The sequence below is a fragment of the Dromiciops gliroides genome, chromosome 2 (genome assembly GCF_019393635.1).
Source record: "Dromiciops gliroides isolate mDroGli1 chromosome 2, mDroGli1.pri, whole genome shotgun sequence".
NCBI lineage: Eukaryota > Metazoa > Chordata > Mammalia > Microbiotheria > Microbiotheriidae > Dromiciops > Dromiciops gliroides.
Window position 1 is genome coordinate 261,178,749 of NC_057862.1, and position 23,638 is coordinate 261,202,386.

The 23,638-nt window shown below is 40.6% G+C and overlaps 1 protein-coding gene across 3 annotated transcripts in view; it reads left to right on the forward strand.

Moving 5' to 3' along the window:
• The first annotated feature begins 3,129 nt into the window (after nt 1–3,129).
• EXD2 (exonuclease 3'-5' domain containing 2) overlaps nt 3,130–23,638 on the forward strand; it is a 33,335-nt gene continuing 12,826 nt past the window's right edge. Inside the window, exons 1-3 of one of the 3 annotated variants that reach the window (XM_043981401.1) lie at nt 3,130–3,245; nt 9,289–9,665; nt 20,275–20,531. In XM_043981401.1, the coding sequence (XP_043837336.1) occupies nt 9,336–9,665; nt 20,275–20,531 (587 nt within the window). In that variant the 5' untranslated portion in view covers nt 3,130–3,245; nt 9,289–9,335. The remainder of the gene's footprint in view (nt 3,246–9,288; nt 9,666–20,274; nt 20,532–23,638) is intronic. The other 2 variants (XM_043981403.1, XM_043981404.1) reach the window with 2 other exon arrangements.

Sequence of the window (23,638 nt, forward strand, 5' to 3'; positions counted from 1 at the left end):
TAGCAAGAGTTAGACTTTTAAGCATTTATTAAGGAGAATAAGAATTTGGTAAAGAGAGAGAGAAAGGCCTAGATTCCTATCTATTAAAGGGAGAGCACATTTCTAGCTCCCTTCTCCGCCAGCGTCCTCAGGAAAGAGACCCCGAGAGTGAGCGCCAGTCTCTTCCTTCCTCCTCCCACTAGTCCGCGTCACTTCCTGATGCCAAAGAAAAGACTCCTGGTCTTGCCCTCAAAGACCTTCGCTTCATGGGCAGAACTCTTCTACAGTAAGTATCCAGCAGGTGGCGTTATTCCAATCGTTACACTAGCAATCTTATCTTTCCTCAACTCCTCTGTTTTCCTCTGCTGCCACCGCCACCATGGTGAAGTCAGGAACCCTCAAGAGAGACAGAGCTCTCTGAGCAGGCCCTCATTCCTCCTTCCTTTCCCCTCCCAGAAAATGGGAGGTTCCTCAAGTTGATTGGCTGGTAGCCTTGATAGACAGTACCCATGAGCAAACGTCACTTCCTGACGCCAAGGAAAAGCCACATGGCCTTGCCCTCAGAGGCATTCTCCTCATGGAGCTTTCCTATAGTAAGTCTCCAGTAGGTGGCATCATTCCAATCATTACACATAAGTGATACCATTCCATCTCATCTTCTGTAGCAGATTGCCCCCTCTATCAGCTCCCTGCCCCCATCTTTAATCTCTCCCTGTCTACTGACTGTTCTTCTGTTTCCTACAAACATGCCTCTATCTTCCCCATCCTCAAAAAACCCTCACTTTATCTGTCCATCTTTGCTATTATCCCATCTCTCTTGACTTTTGGGACAAACTTGAGAAGGCCACTTATAATAAATGCCTCTATTTCCTTGTCTTTCACTCCCTTCTTAATTCTCCATCAGCTGGCTTATGACCTCAGCATTCAACTGAAACTGTTCTCTTTACATTTACTAATGATTTCTTAATTTCTTCATCCCTCATTGTAACCTTTGACACTGTCTAATCCTCTTCTTGATACTCTCTTCTAAATTTTCATGACACGACTCTTTCTTGGTTCTCTTTGGATTGTTCCTTCCTAGTTTCCTTTTCTACATCTTCATCCAGGTCACACCCTGTGGATGCCCCACAGGACTCTGCAATAGGCTGTCTTCTCTTTATACACTATATTACTTGGTTATCTCATTAATTCCCATGGATTCAATGGTCATTTTTATGCTGATGATTTGCAAATCTACTTAACTGGCTCTAACCTCTCTGCTGACCTCCAGTCTCCCATCTCCAACTGATTATTAGACACCATAAACTGGATGTCCTATAGACATCTCAAACTCAATATGTCCAACACTTGACCTCATCATCTTTCCCTCTAAACCATTTTCCCTTTCAAATTTTCTTATGCTGTTGAATGTACCATCATCCTCTTAAGCTCCCAAGATGGGAACCCCAATATGAACCTCGACAACTCGTAATTTCTTAGCTCCCTGACACCCCAACCAAATCTATCACCATGGCCTGTCAATCATATTTTGGAGTAACCTCTATTACATAGGCCTCCTTTCCTTTCACACTGGTGCAGGGTCTCACCACTTTATGCTTGGATTACTGCTTTAGCCTGCAGGTGGGTTGGCTTTCTTCAATTCCCCCCCCCCCCCCACTCCAGTGTACCCTTCTCTCAGCTATCAAGTGATCTTCCTAAAGTGTAGGTCAGACCAAGTCACATCTTCCTCCCCCCACCCCCCCAAACTCTAATAACTCTGGAACAAAAATGCCTTGCCTTGCCTATGTCATTTCTAGATGTTCTGAAGTACCTGTTTCTCCATCTCTCTCTCACACTCACACACACACACACACACACACACACACATATACACACAGAGTATATACTATATAAATGCATATTTCCCTCTTCCCATGCCATTCCCCTTTAGGGGGAGATTGCTTTTTCTCTTCCTCCCTTTGTTGCAATTTCATGAATATGCAAATTTCTGCTTGGGTTGTGAAGTCCTTGCACACAGAATTCCACAGGCATGTTCTTTTCTCTTGTAATAAATCCAGTTGCAATGCATATCTCATGGATTTGGGATTACTATTTTTGGTTAACAACATGTATTTGTGCATAGATATGTCATGGAGCCCAGAGTACCCCAGAAGTTCTCTGGGGCATACCAAGGAATCTTCTCCTTGAGAAACTAAACCAGAGGACAGATACACCTAGAGAGATAAGCAGAACCAGATCAGATTGAGCTAGCTTCTCCACCCTTCATTCTGGTCTCCCTGACCCCTGGGAGATAAGATTAGGTGTGGCTGCTTCTTTTGTGTTCTGAGAAGGCTTGAGAGATCGATAGCCACCCCTCACCCAATTCCTCCAGTCACTACTAGTGGGGAATGGTCCTCTACTCCTCACCCAATTCCCCCAGCTACAACCAGTGGGGGATGGTCCTCCCTCACTAAAGGAACTTTCCACAGGCAGATGGTTACCCCCATCAGTCCCCTATAAAAGTACCTACCAGCCTCCTGCTCGAGGAGATTGGTACCTCAGAGCAACGTGTTTTGTTTCATACCTCTCTCCCCATGATAAGTCCGAGGATTTCTTTCATGGTTTCCCTTCCTCACCCCCTTCCCTTCCCTTGCCCCTAAATAAGCTACCATCTTATTCTAACTATTTTTGTGTGCAAGAGGGTGTAATTCTTTAAAGAGGAATTCCTAAGAGCCCCAAACCCGTACCCCATTTTCTCCATAACAGATACGTGTTTGTATCTATACTTCTGTTCATATTCATTATTTATATATCCACGTCTCTATCTCTATCTATAGCTATGTATATATCCATATTTATGTCTCTATATCAATGAGTCTATTTCCAACTCTACGTTTATAGCTATGCCTATATAACAGAGCCAAGATCATAAACTAGCTGTTACACCTTACTTGGCAATCTTTTGAAGCGTCTTCTCCCTAAAAAGAAAGCCCTATCAGAAAGAGCTTTCCATTCGTACTACTCAGCGCAAACTTCGGCGCTTCCCAGACGGACGCCAGGACAACCAGTCCTGATGTCCGGACGGGCACGCGTTGCCGTACAACATGGCGCCGCCCACCGCGCGGAAGATGCGCCATAAGTACCGCCTCCACAGTCCCACTTCTCTCCCAAGGCCGGCCGGCGGAAGTGGTTCCAGCCGGAGCGGATGCCAGGGGGAGGCACGCGGAGGCAGAGGTTCCAGCTGTCCCGCCACAAGTCCGCCTGACGTCTCTGCTAGCTCCCTACCGGTAAGTGTCTTAGTCCTGGAGCCCGCGCTGCCGGGAGCCCGCTATGTGGGAGGAGACAGGGATGGGAGGGCTGCGGGCCGCCTGCCTAGAAGGGGCCCCGGCCCTCCTCCGCTAGGGGCGGGACCCGCCCCACCCCCAACTCCCTCCTAGGCTTCATAAGCCGATCTCTTTGGGTCCCCCCCTCCCATCCCCTCCCCTAGCCACCCCCTTTCCCACGCGGGACCCCGCCTGCTGGGGCGGCCACTGGACCTCTGCGCCCTTGTCCCCACATCCCGCCCAAGCCCCAGGAGGGAGGCGGGCTCTTCGAGCACCTGCAGTCATCCCTACCTGCCAGGTACTTCGGCAGTCCTGTTCCAGAGGTGCGCCTTCCCTTCCATGCTCTTGCACCCCTCAATCACACGCACCATTTACATTTCCCGAATCCTCTGAGTCTTTTTTTCCAAGCTCTGGAGGGAGGCTAGGTACTCGAACACCTGGAGTTGTCCCTACCTGGCTGAAATCAGGTCATCCCCTTCTGGGAAGGAGGGAGTCCCGTTCCAGAGGTGTGCCCTCTCTATTCCCCTGCACCCGTCACTCATATACTCCCGTATCTTCCGAGACTCCTGGACTCACCCCTCCTTCCCCCAAGCTTGGGGAGGGACGCTGGGTCCTCGGAACACCTGGAGTCATCTCTACCTGCCTGAGATCAGCTCATCTCCACCAGGGAAGTACTCAGGGACTCTCGTTCCAGAGATATGCCCTCTCCATTCCCCTGCACTCCTTGGTCACAGACACACCATTTATGTTTCCCGAATCCTCTGGTTCTTCTCCCCCCCCCCCCCCACCCGCCTCAACTCGGGGAGGGAAGCTCATTCCTAGAACACCTGAAGTCATTTCTTCCTGCCTAGGATCAGGTCATCTACGCTTTGGATGCGCTCAGGAAGCCAGGTTTCAGAGTGTTCCCTTTCCATTCCCTTGTGCTCCTCATTCACTCACACTCCATCTATTTTTCCTGAATCTCCTGGATCTTTTCCCATGCCCTAGTCTTAATGACTCCTTCCAGTTCCTGATCTGATTAAAGAGCTGTATCTCAGCAGCATTTCAGTTTGCCCTACTAGCCCAGATTCGATGTTATTGCTAATTTTAAATCCTCCCTACTCCATTGATTGTCTCTGTGGAAAGAACCGACTGTGTACCCATTTCCACATGCTGACATCCCTTACATCTTTATGCTCTATTTTCATGGTATGGAAAAGTGGGCATATTATACATGATTTCTTTCTTTTTCATCCAGGATGGAAGATGACAGAAAATTCCATTGGGCTATAAGAATCTCCTTCCTCTAGGGAGACTTAGTAGTTGTTTAATGTTTGTTGATTGACTACTATGTAATGATAATAAATACATTTGGAAACGGCACTGAATTTGGAGCCAGACAAGCCTAGCTTCATATCACTGGCTCTGCCAGTTTGATATTTCTTTTGTTTTGGGCACTCATTTGGCTCTTTCTGAGTGTTAGTTTTCTCATGTATGAAGTGAAAGGGTTAGACTAGATAGCTTCTAAGGTCTCTTTTAGTTATAAAACTAAATAATAATTCAAATTACTAAGCAAGTAATTGGAATTGTTGTCATTGGTGTTTTGTCAATTCTGACAAAAATATTTGGAACTTTTCAAAGAGGAAAAACAGCAACTGTGGTTTAAGTAGAGCTAAACAAGGCATTTTGGTTTAACGTGGGGTATGTAACAGACATAGCTTTCTCTCACACCCCAATGAAATGACATAGATTTAGGGTCAAATGGTTCAAATCCTGACTCTACCAGCCGATAGATTGTGTCATCTTGGGCTAGTCACTCTTTGGGCCCCTGCTTCCTCAACTGTAAAATGAAGGTGTGGAAACATGATTACTTAGGTCCCTTCTAGTCCTAAATCTATAATCCTATGATTAAACTTGGGTTGTTTTTTTTTTGCATTTTTCAGTTATCGAGCCTTTATTTTCTCTCCCATCTATTCTTATTGAAAAGAAAAAAAAGAAGAAACACAAACCCCTTTTAATAAATATTCAGGGTCAAGCAAAACAAAATCCCACATTGTCCTTATTCACACACGTTTCCTTCTTAAGCTTGAAAATATAACCTCTTTGTCGGGAGGTGGACAGCGATCTCATGATTTTTTCACCAATATTCTTTTGTCTCTGTTTTTCTTTTCTGTGTCACTGCATACAGGTGTTCTCATTCTTTGAAAAAACATTTTATTGATGCTTTTTCCCCCCATGTCATTGTCTTTTCCCAGAGACTGCCCTTCCTCCTTATCCCACCCCCAGTTGAAAGTTCCTTTGGAACAAAGAAATACAGTTAAGCAAAATAAATCTACATATTGGTCTGCCTGACAACATAAGCCTCATTTATAGGCTATATAAAGTTATAGTATTCTACCACTTCTGTTGAGAGTGAGACTATCTTTACCTTTCCTATTCTAAAGTCTTAATTGGTCACTGACTGGATCAGAGTTTTGAAGTCTCAGTTGTTTTCTTTGTGTTTTTCGTGCAAATTTTTCTTCAGTCAACCAACCTACTTTCATCTGTATCCAGGCTTCTTAAACTTTTTCCACTCTTGACCCCTTTTCATCCAAGCAATTTTTACAGGATCTGGGTATATAGGTATATAAAATTTATACATAACCTTTTACTGTTGCCAAATTTTTCAAGACCCCCACATTCACTCGGCCCCATATAGGGTTGCAAGCCACAGTTCTAGAAGCTGGAATCTAGATCATACTTATTCTTACTAGGCTTCCCAAGGTTCTCTGTATTCTTCATTTTCTTTAAAATAAGGTAATGTTCCATTATATTTATATAGTTGAGCACATATGTTTGTCCAATTTTTTATTATTGCAATAAATCCAGCTATGAATATTTTTGTTAATAGGTATCTTTTCTTACTGTCAGTAACCTTTTTGTGGTATATCTTCAGTCACAGGGTCTATGCTTATAAAATGTACTAACTTTTTCTTGGAGAATTCGAAGTTATTTTCTGGAAAAGTTAAATGTGTTGGTCTTATATTGTGTTTTCCTTTTTTTTTTTAAACAGGTTTTGCTAAATTGTTAACTGTAAGGGATACCCTGAGCAGAATTCAATAAGTTGAAATTCAGTAAGGATAAAAGTAAAGTCCTATACTTCAGAACATCAATTGTACAAAAAATTGACTACAGGAAGTATAGCTAGAAAACAATTTTTGTGAACAAGATCTGGGGGAGTCAGATTAAACTCAATGAGTCTACTTTGGCATGGCTCCCAAAGAGTTAATGTAGGAGGAAAAGGTATTAGTGATCTTAATCAATGAACAAGTAATTATTAAGTACCAACAGTGTTCCAGGAACTGTACTATAGGCTCTGGAATAAAAATAATGAAACAAGCCCTACTCGAAATGAAAAGGAGGGGAATAGGAGCAATAAGTAAGAATTTATTGAGTGTCTGCTATGTGACAGGTATGTGCTAGAGATACAAAGACAAAAATGAAATAACCCTTTCCCTCAACGAATTTTTAAACTAGGCAGGAATTCCACTTGTACATATATGTGTATGCAAATAGACACATAGTAATTGGAGGAGAAGGCTCCAGAAACTGGGGGATCAGGAAAGGCCTGTTGTAGAAGGTGTTGCTCTAGTTGAGCCCAAGGAAACCAGAGATTCTGAAAGGCAGAAATGAAATACTTTGTGAATTGCCTTGCTGAAATCTAGGTAAATTATATTTATGTTACTTCCCTTATCTTCCATTCTAGTAACCCTGTCAGAAAAGGAAATGAGGTTAGTTCGTTATTATTTATTCTTTTTTAAAGATCTGAATTTAAAAAAACAAATAAGATGAGCATTTTCATATTCAAAACAGAACAGAACCATTCCTAGTCTTTGCCACTCTAAAAAGAGCTGCTATAAACACACATAAACTCACACACGCTCACACTCGCAGGCACACCCACACGCACACCCACACACGTCCTTTCTTTTTTTGATTTCTTTGAGATAGACTTGGCTTGGGAGTGGTCTTACCAAATCAAAGTGTATGTATAATTGAGTGAGTTTTTAGGGACTGTTCAAAATTGCTTTTCAGAATGACCAGACCAATTCCTATCTCCATCCACAGCTTGATTAGTATGCCTGTTGTCCCAAAGCCTCTTCAGTATTTGTCATGTTCCTTTCTAGTATTCTTTGCTAATCTTATGGGTGTGAGGTGGAACATCAAAGTTGTTTTAACTTGTAGTTCTCTGATTATTAGTAACCTGGAACACTTTTTTTTTTTTAATATGGCTATTGATCACTTGAATTTCTTCTCTTGAGAACTGCTTCTTCATATCCTTGGACCATTTACATGACTTATTATTAATGAAGTCATGCTGACTCTTTTTTTGTATTTCTTCTTTTTTTTGGTGAGGCAATTGGGGTTAAGTGACTTGCCTAGGGTCACACAGCTAGTAAGTTTAAAGTGTCTGAGGCTGGATTTGAACTCAGGTACTCCTGAATCCAGGGCTGATGCTCTATCCACTGCGCCACCCAGCTGCCCCCATGCTGACTCTTAATGATAACTGCTTCCCTTTGAAAATGATCAAAAAAGTCCAGTCAAGCTCACAGGGCTATAGTTTGAAGATACTAGTCTTCCCCCCTGCACAATTTTTTTTTGGAGGGGTTGGGGCAATTAGGACAACACTTGTACTTTTCCAGGCCTAGGGCACCACTTTCATTCTGACTTGGCTCAGCTTTCTCCAGTTCTTTTACTGGTTGTAGACGTTTGGGATTTTTAGTGTTTTGGCATACGGATCTGGTAACTTGATCTCAATAAATGCTTAAAATAATCTCCCTTATTTTGGATTTCAACCTGATCTTAGCCATTTTTATTTAACCCATTTTTATTTTTTATATAACCCATTATATTTTCCCACCTGACCCTGGATGGGTCTTTATGAATGCCTATGATCCCTTTTAATTAGGGATGCAAGCTTTCATGCCGCTGATCTCCTTTGAGAGCAGGGGATATTTTCACTTTTTTCTTTGTATCTACTCTGCTTAGCACAGGGTCTGATATAATAACAAATGGTTGACTGGTCAGAGATAGAATTAGAGTGGAGGGACTGAGACTCTAACCAGAGTGCTAGAAACACTTAATATGCCTTCACTAGATAACACCTAGTTAGCAAGAATAATTAGGTAAAATAGGATGAAGGCTTCTTTGTCCAGCTTGTCCCTGCCCCTGTGGGCATCCTTTCTAGCTGCTTCATTGTGTTAAAGGCCTCTCTTTTCTTTTACCACAAGGGGGTTCTACCTCTTAGCCCTCACCCCAGTGAGGCTGCCTATCACAAAGCCTTAGGTCTCTTTGTTCTTTAACTGAATTTGTCTCCTAGTTGATTTGACATTATTTTTCATGCTGGGGATATGCCTGAGGTATGGTTGTTAAATTTTCCATGGATGATAAAATTACAGTTCTGATAATTATATTAAAGTTTAAAATGGCAATGCCTAGCAATGGTCCCATTGACTGCAGTTCATCCACCAATCAATATTATTATTGTGGTTAGTTTAAATTTATGTGGAACTTTATGGTTATTGAATACTTTGATATACATCGTCTCATTTAGTTTTTACAGCTATGTAGTGATAACACTGGATTGGAGTCAGGTGATATGCGCATATCTTCCCCTTCTACTTACTACTATGTGAATTGAGGCAAGTCACTTCGCCTCACTGAGACTGTTTTTTCATCTGCAAAGTGGAGAGATTGAACTAGATCATCTCCAAAGCATCTTCCAGCTCTGAATTCTGTGATTTAAGTTATTAATATTTCCTGTTTTCAAGGCACTGGGTAACTGAAGTCAGTGAATGGTGGATGGGGTGGGGGGCAGCACACCACCAGTGGTATGATAGGAAAGGGTAAAGAAGAACTTTAACTGTTGACAATATTGTCTCATCCTGACCCTGGTTATTGTCAGCTTTGTGTGGTCAAAGAAGGAAATGTTTTTGTTGTAAGTGTTCAGGCTGTCATTTTTGTTGTATTTTTCCCATTTGTTTTGCAGTTTGGGGTGGTAACCAAATATTCTCTTAAGTGGCAGGAGACAGGAAGATGCCCAAACACAGTATAGTTGCTACAGCAGTGGCCACCCTTCTGGGCACTGCAGTGGGAGGCCTGATCATATGGAAAGTTTTCCAACGATGGAGAGGCAAAACCAGCTACACCAGAGAGCAGCAGGAAGGAGCTGACAACCAAGAACTGGCCCCAACAAAAACAGACCCACTGTTGTCACCCTTGGTTGTTCCTAATGTCTCACGAGTGGAAAGGATCCTTGGAGAAAAGGTGGTGACTGTGTCTGAGAGAGAGGAATGGGAAGGAGTTGAGTCCTTACTCAGGAAGGAGTTGGAACAGTGTCCTGTCCTTGGAATTGACTGTGAGTGGGTAAGTAATAAAACAAAACCCCCAAAACCTCCCAAAACTTCCCTTTCTAACTAATCTCTTTCAAAAGTAGATGGATAAGATTAGAGAGAAACTAACACTGGACTTAGACCAAAATGGGGTTTTTAGCAGAGTATATAGTTACTAGTCATTTACCTAATATCTACATAGGTACTGTGATTAATGTAGGAGGAAATTAAATCATTGAAAAAATTCAGCCAGTGAGATGAACAGAACCAGGAGAACATTGTACACAGTATCAACAACATTATGTGTTGATCAACTGTGATAGACTTGACTCTTCTCAGCAATACAATGGTCCAACATAGTCCCAAGGGACTCATGGTGGAAAATGCTCTCCAAATCCAGAAAAAACAACTGTGGAATCTGGATGCAGATTGAACCATACTATTTCTATTGTGGTTTTTTTGAGGTTTTTCCTTTTTGCTCTGATTCTTCTTTCACAGAATGACTAATGCAGAAATGTTTAGTGTGATTGTACATATATAACCTATATCAGATTGCTTGCTGTCTTGGGGTGGGGGGAGGGAGGGGAGGAAGGGAGAAAAATTTGAAACTAGAAATCTTATAAAAACAAATGTTGAAAACTATCTCTACATGTAACTGGAAAATAATAAAATACTTTTATGGGAAAAAAACTCAGCCAACCAGAATATGGCCAAGCCCAGGAAGTAAGCAAAAAGCCTCTAAGTAAAAACCCCAATAGATTTAATTCAGTAAATATTTGTGTGCCTACTATGTGCAAGGTACTATATTTCTTGTTGAGCCATTTGGGCATATTCAGAGTTTATTTACTGTTACTTTATTTAAAACCCGAACACACTTTTATTTGTTTTCATAGAACCATGAGTAAGAATTTTGGCACCTGGAGTAAATTCAGTTCAGCTGATAGTGGTGGGCAGAGAAGGGGTGTTTCATTTATGACCATCTTGTATGGTTGAGGTATACTGGAAGAAAAGGTAATAAAAATTGAGAAAACTGAAGAACTAGGAAGCCTGGATATTTCAGAGGACAGGATTTGGGATGGAGAAGACTGTTAGCTGAGTACTAAACTAGGGCAGCTAGGTGGTACAGTGGACAGAGTGCTGGGTCTAGAGTCAGGAAGACTCATTAAATCCAACCTCAGAGATTTACTAGCTGTGTGACCCTGGGCAAGTCACTTAACTCTGTTTGACTCGGTTTTCTCATCTATAAAATGAGCTGGAGAAGGAAATGGCAAACTACTATGCTATCTTTGTGAAGAAAACCCCAAATGGGATCACGGAGAGTCAGACATGATGAAACGACTGAATAACAAAAACAGACTTATTGGGGAAGAGGGAGAATGACCTGGAGATCTGTAGATGCCAGCAGCAAGGCTCTGGCTAGGATGGAATGAACTTCAAGGAAGTGAGGTGGTTGCTAATGATGGTGGCAAAAGAAGTGATAGGAAAGCACAGTACCTGTGTGTGTCAGGGGGCATAAGGAGGGTGCACAGGATGTAGTGTCTTCAGGAAAAAGTTAGGTTTCCTAGGTCCTGAGAATATGGAAGGAATATGAAAAGGAGAGTTCTGGGGTCATTTTAGAGCAAGATTAATTGACTTGTCTGAGATCACATAGGTTACGTGGCAGAATCAGGATTTGAATTCAGGCCCTTTGATTCTAGATGCATTGCAGCATAGCAGAGTAGGGTTCTCAGAGGGTACAATGGAAAGGAAGGGCAGAGAAGGATGGGCACTGGGGAGGGCTAGGACTCAGTTTACTGTTTGGGCATGATAGTGGGGAGTGACCCCATGGAGCTAGAAGCAAGCTGCCCTTTTGCCTTTACATCAAGGCTCCTGGCAGTGGCACTGGCCCCCAGGCAGGGTGATTGAAGGGGCTGGGGATAAAGAGGACAACCACATTCAGTCCTGCTGGAGAGGGACCTGTGGCTATGGGCTGGTACCTCAGGTTAAAATGGGATGGATACTTCTCCTCCACCTAACGGCTAACAAAGGGGCCTTACTAGGCAAGGGAAGGCCATTCAGAGCAAGGAAAGGATGTGGCATTGATTGAGCAGGGCACGTAGAAGCTGTGTGGGGTCAGAAGCAAGGGGGGCTTTTAGATCTAGGGCACCAGGAAGCTGTGTCAAATGCCTGAGTCTTTGATGCCGAGAGCCACTTAAATCTTTAGGACTGTTGTCATAGCTTCTAAGGAAAGGAACTAGATGTGGCTGAGATCCTAGCAGATATTTCCCTTACCATATCACAGGACCCCGAAGGTGCTGGCCAGTGTTGACTGCACAGCCCTGGTATTCTGGGTCAAAGCCCCCAGTGGACCTCGGCTAGTTCTGGCTGGGGTTTTCCCAGCCACCAGCAGATTAGAAACAGCAAATAGAAGGGGGTGGCAGGCAACAGGGGGAAAGAGCTGTGTTAGAGGCAACTTCATTGGAAGCTCTAAACAATTGACAGCTTGACAGTCTGACAGTGAAGGAGACAAGAAAAAAAAATAAACCTATAAAAAGCTGAGGCAAGGACTCAAACTGCATGGCAATCTAGAAGGGTTGTTACAAGAGCAGACAGCCTTCTATTTCGGTAACTGTTGAGGGCAGCACAGGACAAGAATGGGTGATAACCCTGAGTAATCAAGAAAATAATAGCAGCTGACAGTCATATTAGTGTTCTACAAGGCACATTCTGTTAAATGGAATCTATTTTAGAGACAGGATTATGTAATCTGTTTTAGAAAGATTCTCATAAAAATTGGGCAAGTTTTTTAAAAAAATTGTGCTTCAAGGGGTATTAGGAAAATTGACATGGGAAGAATATTGTCTCTGACTAGAGGTAAATGAGGTAAAGATTGTAAGGAATTGTTGATTTTAAAATAATACATTTAAGTTACTATTGTACATATTTCTCAATAGTCATAGCTAATGGAAGAAAGGCTGGATAATCCAAAATGACACATAATTTTTAAAAGTAACTTCTAGGGGGCAGCTAGATGGCACAGTGGATAGAGCCCTGGATTCAGGAGGACCTGAGTTCAAATCTGGCCTCAGACACTTGACACTTACTAGCTATGTGACCCCACCAAAAAACAAAGTAACTTCTATTTGATTTTTTTTTTTAGTGAGGCAATTGGGGTTAAGTGACTTGCCCAGGGTCACACAGCTAGTAAGTGTTAAGTGTCTGAGGCCGGATTTGAACCCAGGTACTCCTGACTCCAGGGCCGGTGCTCTATCCACTGTGCCACCTAGCCGCCCCCCTTCTATTTGATTTTAAAATATTTATTTGAACTTCTTTTGGAATACAGGCTAACCCAAAAATCTTATGTATAGTTTTTTTTGTTTGTTTGTTTTGGTTTTGGTAGTGAGGCAATTGGGGTTAAGTGACTTGCCCAGGGTCACACAGCTAGTAAGTGTCAAGTGTCTGAGGCCGGATTTGAACTCAGGTACTCCTGACTCCAGGGCTAGTGCTCTATCCACTGCGCCATCTAGCCGCCCCCTTATGTATAGTTTTAAGCTTTAATAGCTTCAGTAAGATTTTTGAGAACTCTTGTATTAAGTATGTTATACTTTAGGAATTAACTTCTTTTTTTTTAAATATAGTATTTTATTTATTTCCAATTACATGTAAAGATGGTTTTCAACATTTATTTTTGTAAGATTTTGAGTTCCAAATTTTTCTCTCTCCTCCTAAAGCCAATAAGCAATCTGATATAGATTATACTTTAGAATCATGTTAAACATTTCCATATTAGTCATATGGTGAGAGAAGAATAAGAACAAAAGGAAAAAAAACACAAGAAAGAACAACAATAACATCAAAAGTGAAAATAGTATGCTTCAATCCACATTCAGGCTCCATGTTTCTTTTTCTGGATGTAGAGAGCATTTTCCATTATGAGTCAATAAGGGTTAAGTGACTTGCCCAGGGTCACACAGCTAGTAAATGTCAAGTGTCTGAGGTCAAATTTGAACTCTCGTCCTCCTGAATCCAGGGCCGGTGCTTTTATCCACTGTGCCACCTAGCTGCCCCTTCCTTCTCTTTTGACTTTACTTTCAGTATGTAGTGTAAGATGTTGGTCTATACCTAGTTTTTGCCATACTATTTTTTCTAGGAATGAACTTCATACTGAACAGTAAAGTCATATTAGAAAAACTTCATTCTGAAAGATATTGGAAAGCCTTTCTGTCCTATGTAATTTCAAATCCCTTCCTTTTCAATTTATACTCCCTATTTAACCTCCTCGTGTCCATGTTAAGAGGAGAAACTGCCTCTTGGACAGATACAGGGCAACAGCTTAAGGCTAATAGTTTTTTTCTTTTTCTTAAACTCCCTAGAGTAGGAATCAAATGTTTGAGTATCAAAGGGTTTTATTGGTGGAGAGCAGAGGAGGGAGAGCATTTCTAGGCATGAGGGACAACCAAAAGAATATGCCCAGAGCCATTAGATGGAGTGTCTTGAGGAACAGCCAGGAGGCCAGTGTCACAACACTGGAAAGGTAGGAGGAGACTAGGTTATGAAGGACTTTGAGTGCCAAATAGAGCCTTTTATATTAGCTCCTAGAGGCATTAGGGAGCCACTGTAGTTTATTGAATAGGGAGGTAAGCTGAGCAAGTGATTGCAGTTCTTCAGGGACTGTCATTGGCCTTGCAAGGGCAAGTGGGAATTTACCTGGGAGAGGGTGAAATTGAACAAGGTGCTAGTAGGAAATTGAGAGAAACCTGTGTTAATTGCTAAAGACTAACAGCACTCCAGGTATTTCAGAGTACAGAGGCCGGATGTGCCCTTCATCTCTGACTTCATTGTCACAAAGCAAATACAAATTCAGCGAAAGTAATGTGTTCAAAAGACTGTTAACCAGGCAGATGGGACCATTCTGCTGTCAGGTTAAACTTTTTGGCTTGGCAGTACAGTGGAAAAGTTACTCGATTTGCTGTCACAAAACTCAGGTTCAAATCTTTCCTTTTAGCTAGGTTTCCAGCCTCAGAGTTTTCCTTGACATCTTTTGTTTTTATATCACCTACGTTTTTCCTAATTTCCCAGAGAACTATCACATATTTGAAGAAAAAAAAAGAAAAACAAGAGGAAAAAAAATGAGCAAAACCAGTAGATTGATCAGCACAATGAAAAAGTCTGAACACACATGCATTGTTCTATACCCATGTACTTCCCACCTCTCTGAGGAAGTTGGAAGGGGAGTATTGTCTCATTTCTTCTTTGGGGATATGTTTGTTCTTTGTAATTCTGCAACATTTACTTAATTTTTTTTTTTTTTTGGTGAGGCAATTGGGGTTAAAAGTGACTTGTCCAGGGTCACACAGCTAGTAAGTGTCAAGTGTCTGAGGTCAGATTTGAACTCAGGTCCTCCTGAATCCAGGGCTGGTGCTCGATCCACTGTGCCACCTAGCTGCCCCAACATTTACTTTAAAAAACCCCAATAATATCCTTTGAATTTTGGCAGCACTAGGATTTCTCCTGGTATCTCAATCTCTCTACCTCCCAGAGTCATCCCATATAACAGGGTTTTTTTTTTTGTTTTTTTCCCCGGGGCAGTGAGGGTTAAGTGATTTGCCCAGGGTCACACAGCTAGTAAGTGTCAAGTGTTTGAGGCTGGATTTGAACTCAGGTCCTCCTGAATCCAGGGCTAGTGCTTTATCCACTGCATCACCTAGCTGCCCCCATATAACATTTTTTTAAAGAAAAAGAGGAAGAAGAGAAAGTAATCAGGAAAACTGATCATCACATCAAAAAAGTCTGGAAATAGATTCAATGTGCCATACCCATGGACCTCCTACTTCTGCAGAGGAGTAAAGTTGGGTGTTTTGTTATCTTCTTTGGGGCCATGCTTTTCCCTTGCAATTTTTTTTTTTTGTTTGTTTGTTTGTTTGGTTGGTTTTTTTAGTGAGGCAGTTGGGGTTAAGTGACTTGCCCAGGGTCACACAGCTAGTAAGTGTTAAGTGTCTGAGGCTGGATTTGAACTCAGGTACTCCTGACTCCAGGGCCAGTGCTCTATCCACTGCGCCATCTAGCTGCCCCTTCCCTTGCAATTTTACAGTGTTCACTTTTTATTGTTGTATGGGTGTTCTTCCCATTTATATTGTTGTCATTGTATATATTGTTTTCTTGTCCACTTCACTGTAATGCTTCATATTAATCTATGTTTCTTGGTTTCATCACATTCATAATTTCTTAGAGCACAATAAGAATTCATTATATTCACATACCACACTTTGTTTATCCATTGCTCAATCAATGGGCATTTGTGTTGTTAACATCCAGTTCTTCTGTAATAGCTTTCTATTTTGTCTCCCTGTTTCCAGTTTGTACCTTTTCTAATCCATACCTCACATAACTGCCAAAGTGACATTTCTGTAGCACAGATCAGAAAATGCCCCTTCCCTGCTCAACAAACTCCTCTAGGATCATGTACTGATCTGACACTCTGACATTTAAAGCCCTTCACAATCTTGACTTTTTCCAGACTCTGTAAAGTACTCTACAAACTACCCTTCTTGCTGTTTGTCATGAGACATTTCATCTTCCATCTTGATTGATGCACTTGCCCAAGCTGTCCCCCTGTTCCTGGAATGCACTCCCTCTTCCCTTTCACTTTCAAGGCTCTAGCCTCCTACAAAGATCCAGTCAAGAGCCACTTTCTCCTATGTCCCACAGCTCTTAGTGTTTCCTCTCACCAAAACCAAAACAAAGTCTTGTATTTGTACTTAATAAGTGTGCATGTTGTTACTGCCAGTCAGGTGTAAGTGCTTTGAGAGCAGGGCCTGTTTCATTTTTAATCTTTCCATCTTTCCCACCTATGTACCAGTGTCTGGTACATAGTAGGTGCTGAATAATTGCTTGTTCTACTAAAATCCTGGATGTGCCATTTATAAGCTGTGTGATCCTCAGTAATTTTCTTCTCAGCTTCGGTTTCCTCATTTGTCCAAAGAGGGGGTTGTACTAAGAATAGATCTCTAAGATCTCTATCAACACTAAATCCTATCCAACAGACCTAGCCTAGAATGGAGCTTCTTAAGCTTTTTCCACTCATGACCCCTTTATACCCGAGAAATTTTTGCATGACCCCAGGTATAAAGGTATATAACATAGGTATGCATGACCTTTTACTGGTGGCAAATTTTTCTCGATCTCCACAGTTACTTCTTGTCATCCACAGTTTAAGAAGCTAGGGCCCAGATGGCTGGTAGCCTTCCTCATAGTTTTAACTCTGCTGCCATCATGTGGTTATTTCATTAAAAGTACCAAACTTGGAAAGTAAATTAGACTCTTTTTGCTGCATTAAAGACTTAAGTCAGGTAATCTGGTCTTACCTTAGGAAGTCCTTCTTTCTACCACCTCCCTCACAAATGTTAAAGACAAACAAATAAACAAAAAACATTGTAACAAATGTGCATAGTCAAGCAAACAGATTTCCCATATTGTTGGTATCCAAAACTCTCTCTCATTCCGTCTTGAATATAATACCTTTTGGTCAGGAAGTGGGTAGCATGCTTCATCATCCATCTCCTTGAGTCAGGATTGGTCATTGCATTGGATCAGAGTTCTGAAATCTTTCCAAGTCGTTTGTCTTTATGTCATTGTTGTTATAATAAATTGTTTTACTGGTCCTGCTCATTTTACTCTGCATCATTTCATACAAGTCTTCCCAGGTTTCTCTGAAACTGTTATTTTATTATTTCTTATGGCATAATATTCCAATGTATTCATATACCATAATTTATTCAGCTCTTTGCCAGTTGGAGGGTACCTCCCTCTTAGCTTTTGGTTCTGTGCTATGGACAAAGATTGCTGCTATAAATATTTTTTTTGTATATCTGAGTTAATTTCTTCTTCTTTTATTTTTTAACCTCTTTGGAATATAGGCCTGCTATTAGTATTTCTGGGCCAAGATATTTGAACAGTTTATTGATTTGGGGCCATATTTCCAAATTGCCTTTTTAGAATTAAAAAAAAAATTTTTTTTGCAACAAACATTTATTTTATTTTTCCAGTTACATATAAGGGTAGTTTTCAACACTCATTTTCATAAGATTTAGAGTTCCAAATTTTTCTCCCTCCCTTTCCTCCCCCCTCCACAAGATCACAACCAGGTTATATATGTACAATCCACAGGTGCTCTTTCTATGTGGGTGGATAGTATGCTTCCTCATTAGCCCCTTGTAATTGTCTTGGATCATTGTATTGCTGAGAGTAGTTAAGTCATTCACAATTGCTCCTTGAACAATACAGCTGTCACTATGCACAATGTCCTCCCAGCTCTGCTCACTTCACTATACATCAATTCATGAGTCTTTCCAGGTTTTTCTGGGATCATCCTGTTTGTCATTTCCTATAGCACAAGACCATTCCACCACAATCATATACCACAGCTTCTTCAGTCATTCCTCAATTGATGGACATTCCCTTGATTCTCAATTCTTAGCCACCACAGAGAGTTGTTATAAATTTTTTTTGTGCAATTTTCCCCCTTTTCTCTTTTTCATGATTACTATTGTTAACTGTTTCCCTTTCATCCTCTTCCCTTCCCCATGATATTTATTCTATTATCCATCTTCTTTCATCCTATCCCTCTTCAAAAGGGATTTGCTTCTGTCTGTCCCCTCCCCCAATCTGCCCTTCATTCTTTTGCTCCTCTCTCTTTATCCCCTTTCCCTCCTATTTTCCTGCAGGGTTAGAGAGATTACTCCACCCAATTGAGGGTGTACTTATTCCCTCCTTGAGCCAATTCTGATGAGATTGAGGTCTTTGAGCCAATTCTGATGAGTGTTACACTCATTTACTGCCCAGATTAAATAGATTACTCCACCCAGTTGGGTGTATATGTTAATCCCTCCCTGAGGCAACTCTGATGAGTTTATGGTCTTTGAGCCTTTTCTGTTGAGTGTAAAATTCATTTATTGCCCTGCTCCTCCCCCATCTCTTCCCCTACTCCATAAGCCTTTTCCTGTTTCTTTCATGTAGGATTTTACCTCTGCCTTTCCCCCTCCCCCCTCCCCCAGTGCATTCCCCATACCCCTCAATTTAACCCTAAAGATGTCATCATGGGACAGCTAGGTGACACAGTGGACAAAGCATCCCCCTGGACCCAGGGGGATCCCAGCCCAAACCTGGCCTCAGACATAAGACAGTCACCCACTGCATGACCCTAGGTATGTCTCCCAACTCCAATTTTTTATGGTTCTCTAGGGTCTTGTATTTGAAAGTCATTTGCCATTCAGTTCAGGTCTTTTCATCATGAATACCTGAAAGTCCTCTTTTTTTCATTAAAATCCCATTTTTTTCCTCTGAAAGATTATGCTCAGTTTTGCTGGGTAGGTGATTCTTGGTTGTAATCCCAATTCCGTTACCCTCCGGAATATCATATTCCATGCCCTCCAGTCCTTTCATGTAGAAGCTGCTAGATCCTGTGCTATCCTGGGGCTCCACAGTACTTGAATTCTTAATTTTCAGCAGCTTGCAATATTTTTTCCTTGACCTGAGAGCTCTGGAATTTGGCTATAATATTCCTAGGAGTTTTCCTTTTGGGATCTCTTTCAGGAGGTGATCAGCGGGTTCTTTCAATTTCTATTTTACCTTCTGCTTCTAGAATTTCAGGGCAATTTTCCCTGACAGTTTCTTGGAAGATGATATCTAAGCTCTTTCCTTGATCATGGTTTTTCAGGTAGACCAATAATTTTCAAATTATCTCTCCTGGACCTATTTTCCAGGTCAGCAGTTTTTCCCAGAAGATATTTCACTTTGCCTTCTATTTTTTTATTCATTTGGATTTGCCTTATTGTGTCTTGGTTTCTCATAAAGTCACTAGATTCCATTTGTTCAATCCTAATTCTTAGGCAATTATTTTCACCAGAGAGCTTTTCCATTTGGCTTTTCAAGCTGTTGACTTTTTTCTCATCTCTTTCCTGCATCACCCTAATTTCTCTTTTCATTTTTTCCTCTACCTCTCTAACTTTATCTTCCAAGTCTTTTTTGAGTGCCTCTATGTCCTGAGACCAATTCATATTTTTCTTGGAAGCTTTAGATATAGGGGCCCTGATGTTGACATCTTCCTCTGAGGGTGGACCTCGATCTTCCTTGTCACTAAAGACACTTTCTATGGTCCTCACCTTTCTCTGTCTGTTCATCTTGCCTTTCTTTTACTTGACTTTTAGCTCCTTAAAGTGGGGCACTGTTTCTCTTTTCATTGAACCATGCTGACTCTTTTCAGTACATGATATTTGTTATCAAAGGATTACTTTGGTTACTCAAATGGATTCCATTTAGTTTTCTAAAGAGTCAAGGAATGTTTGGATATGTTGAGCATGAAGTTGAGAAGGCTTAGGGGGAAATGAGAAAGGGGATATATGATTGGTGTTTTTGAGTAATTAAAAGGCTTTTGATTACTTGGTAGGTAATAATAGACTTTTTTTTACATGGAATTTTTTTGTCTTGGGAGTACCTTTGTCTAGGATATTGTCTCAGGTGGCATGCAGAGTTTTGTAACTGAGGCTCATAATTAACTTTTTCCTCTTCAGCACAGTTAAATGATCTAAGGAGAAAGTAGGCTGCCTTTTCTGCCTATTTAATATTATACTAGAGTGATAATTGTATTCTGGCTTTATCTGTTGCAGGTGAATATGGAAGGCAAAGCTAGCCCTGTTTCACTCCTACAAATGGCTTCCCCAACAGGCCGCTGCATTTTACTTCGTCTTCCTAAGCTGATTTCTGGTAAAGCAGCACTCCCCCAAACCTTATTGGATATCTTGGAAGACAGCAGAATCTTAAAGGTTGGTGTTGGGTGTCGGGAAGATGCCAGCAAGTTGCTTCAGGACTATGATCTCACTGTTCGAGGGTGTCTGGACCTCCGAAATCTAGCCATGAAACAGAGGTATGTGTATTTGTGTATGCTGCTATTCCTGTAGTCAGGGGGACAAGTGTGCTGGTAGAAGCAATGGTATTTTGAAGATGATTGCTGGAACATCTGGAATTCTTAATAGAAATTCTAGGAAGCCTGGAGAGTTCTGGCTAGCATGTGAGAATGTGAGAGGAAAGAAATATTCCATCTTCCAGGAAAGCCTCAATTACCTTAGAACTAACCCTTCTTAATGAAGTGGTAGAGTGTCAGTTTAGTCCAGAGCGCTAGAAAATCTTGGCCTTGATGTGGATTTAAAAAAAAACTCTTTTCCCTTTTCATTGGGATTTTTTTTCTTATAGAATTTCTGTTCCAACTCTCTCTTTGATTTAATTTCTTCCTGGTAGATGGAAATATGGAAGCATGCCTCTCTTGATGGTTAGCCAAGACTTAGGCAATCAACCTATCCTGTACTGATTATAACCAAGAAGGAGATTGGATTTAATTAAAACTAAATCTGTACTATCTTATTTTTATGTAAATGTAAAATGTTGAGACCCTGCATTTCAAATCTTATAATTTGGTTTGTATGATTGAAGCTCTTATATTTATTGGTTTTTTTGTTTGTTTGTTTTGCTTTTTTGGTGAGGCAGTTGGGGTTAAGTGACTTGCTCAGGGTCAAACAGCTACCATATTTGAACTTAGGTCCTCCTGAATCCAGGACTTGTGCTCTATCTACTGTGCCATATCGCTGCCCCTCTTGTATTAATTGTTGTATTTGTGTAATGTATTAATTTTTAGTCACTGAAGGTTACCTTTGAATTATTCTAGACTGGATTTCACTCTGTTTTTCAAGTTTATTACGTTTCTTAAATTCATTTAGTAACTGGAGGGCTAAATGGGTCTTATTGTGATAGCTTTCTGCTACTACTAGCCTTATTTTGGATGCATTGTACGAATGATCCTGACCCTATTTTTCCATAGAAAACTGCATATTAAGTTTCTGATGTAATAATTTTAAAATAATTTTTTACCTTTTTACTCCACTTTCTAAAAAAAAAAATCATTCTGAATTAAGACACATAAAGCATTACCTTATACATCATAGAACATAAAAGAGGATTATATGCAAACTTCATACTACTTATTTAAAAAAATTATACAGTAAATTCTGCATATTACTTTCAAAACTGCCATGTTTGTGCTTCCTTCTGAACTTCCATTTGTTCTCTTCTGTGCATTTAAAAAATGTTTTTGGGGCCTTCTTTGTCTAACCTCCTCCATTAAAAACTAAGGTGAGGGGGGGCGGCTAGGTGGCGCAGTGGATAGAGCACCGACCCTGGAGTCAGGAGTACCTGAGTTCAAATCCGGCCTCAGACACTTAACACTTACTAGCTGTGTGACCCTGGGCAAGTCACTTAACCCCAATTGCCTCCCTAAAAAAAAAAAAAAACCTAAGGTAAAAAAATCCTTATAACAAGCATAGTCAAACACAACAAATCCGCACAGTGGCCTTGTCAAGAAATATATGTCTCTTTCTTTTCATCACCTGCGTCAAGAAATGGTAACTCAGTTCATTATAGGGTCCTCTGGAGACATTATTGCTCATTACATTAAACTTTTTTTCTTTTTTTTTTAAATCATAAAAGTATTTTATTATTTTCTAGTTACATTAGAGATACTTTTCAACATTTTAAGATTTCTAGTTTCAAATTTTTCTCCCTCCCTCCCTTCCCTCCTCCCTCTCCAAGACAGCAAGCAATCTGGTATAGGTTTACATATGTACAATCACATTAAATGTATTTCTGCATTAGTCATGCTGTGAAAGAAGAATCAGAACAAAAGGGAAAAACCTCAAAAAAGTAGAAACAGTGTGATTCAATCTGCATCTAGATGCCACAGTTCTTTTTTTTCTGGATTTGGAGAGCATTTTCCATCATGAATCCTTTGGAACTATCTTGGTCCTTTGTATTGCTGAGAAGAGTAGATCAACACACGGTGTTGTTGATACTATGGACAGTGTTCTCCTGGTTCTGCTCATCTCACTCAGCATCAAAACTGTTTTTTCTTTAAACTGTTTTTAATCATCTAAATTCTCCTGGTTCTATTCATTTTACTGTGCATTAATGGCTACTACTCAAGATTCTGTTTCTTTTGTCATTTCTTATAGTGCAGTAATATTTCATTATGTTAATATATAACACAATTTGTTCAGTCACTCTCCAATTAATGGGTATCCCCTTACATTCTAGTTCTCTTCTTTCCCCTACCCATTTTTTAATACTTCCTTCAGAATCAGGAAGTTTGTTTCACTTATGACTAATTCCTTCCCAGTATCTTCCTCCCTCTCAAATGCTTCCCTCCATATCTCTGTTTTTTTCAGTGTTGAATTTGGTGTATTTAAATACTAAACTCTTTGTGTGTAGTACCTCTTTGCATGTAGAACTCTTTAACCCTTCCTTCTCCATTTTAGGTAAGAGTGAAGTTCATCAAGATGTCTGCTCTCCACACTTCTTCCTCTCTGTTTGAATACTCTTTTTTCATGCACTCCCATTGAGAATATTAGCAAGTTTAAACCCCTTCTTTGTCCTTTCTACACCAGTGTATTTCTTTTACCTTCCCTTTTCTTTTCCCTCTTAAAACCCTCAGACCAGAACCAATCAAACCCCTGGCCCTTTCTGTTTTTCTTATTAAATCCCTTCAATATTCTTTGAAGACATTAAGCTTCTAAAAGGAAACTTGTTTCTTCTTCTCCGGTAGAATGTTAGCGCTTCATCATCATAGAACCCCATCCAATTATTCAAAAAAAAGGAAAAGGTGTCCGTTTAGAGATTTTCAAAGCAGTACGGTTTTAATTTCAAAGGGCTAGAAACACCATACAAGTCCAATAGGGGAATGTTTAAATTGTATAATGTTAACGTAATGGAATATATGGGAATGCTATTAAGACCTATTACTGTGAGGAATACAAAGAAATCTGAAAACATGTTTATGAAATGATACAGAGTAAAAAAAAATCTACTCAGTACTGAATAGATATTATGACCATGCAAGAAGAAAACATCAGTGAAAATGAATAGAGAATCCTACTGTAGATTTTAAGGGAGTGATTGAAAAAATTTTATACTCCATGCTTTGAAATG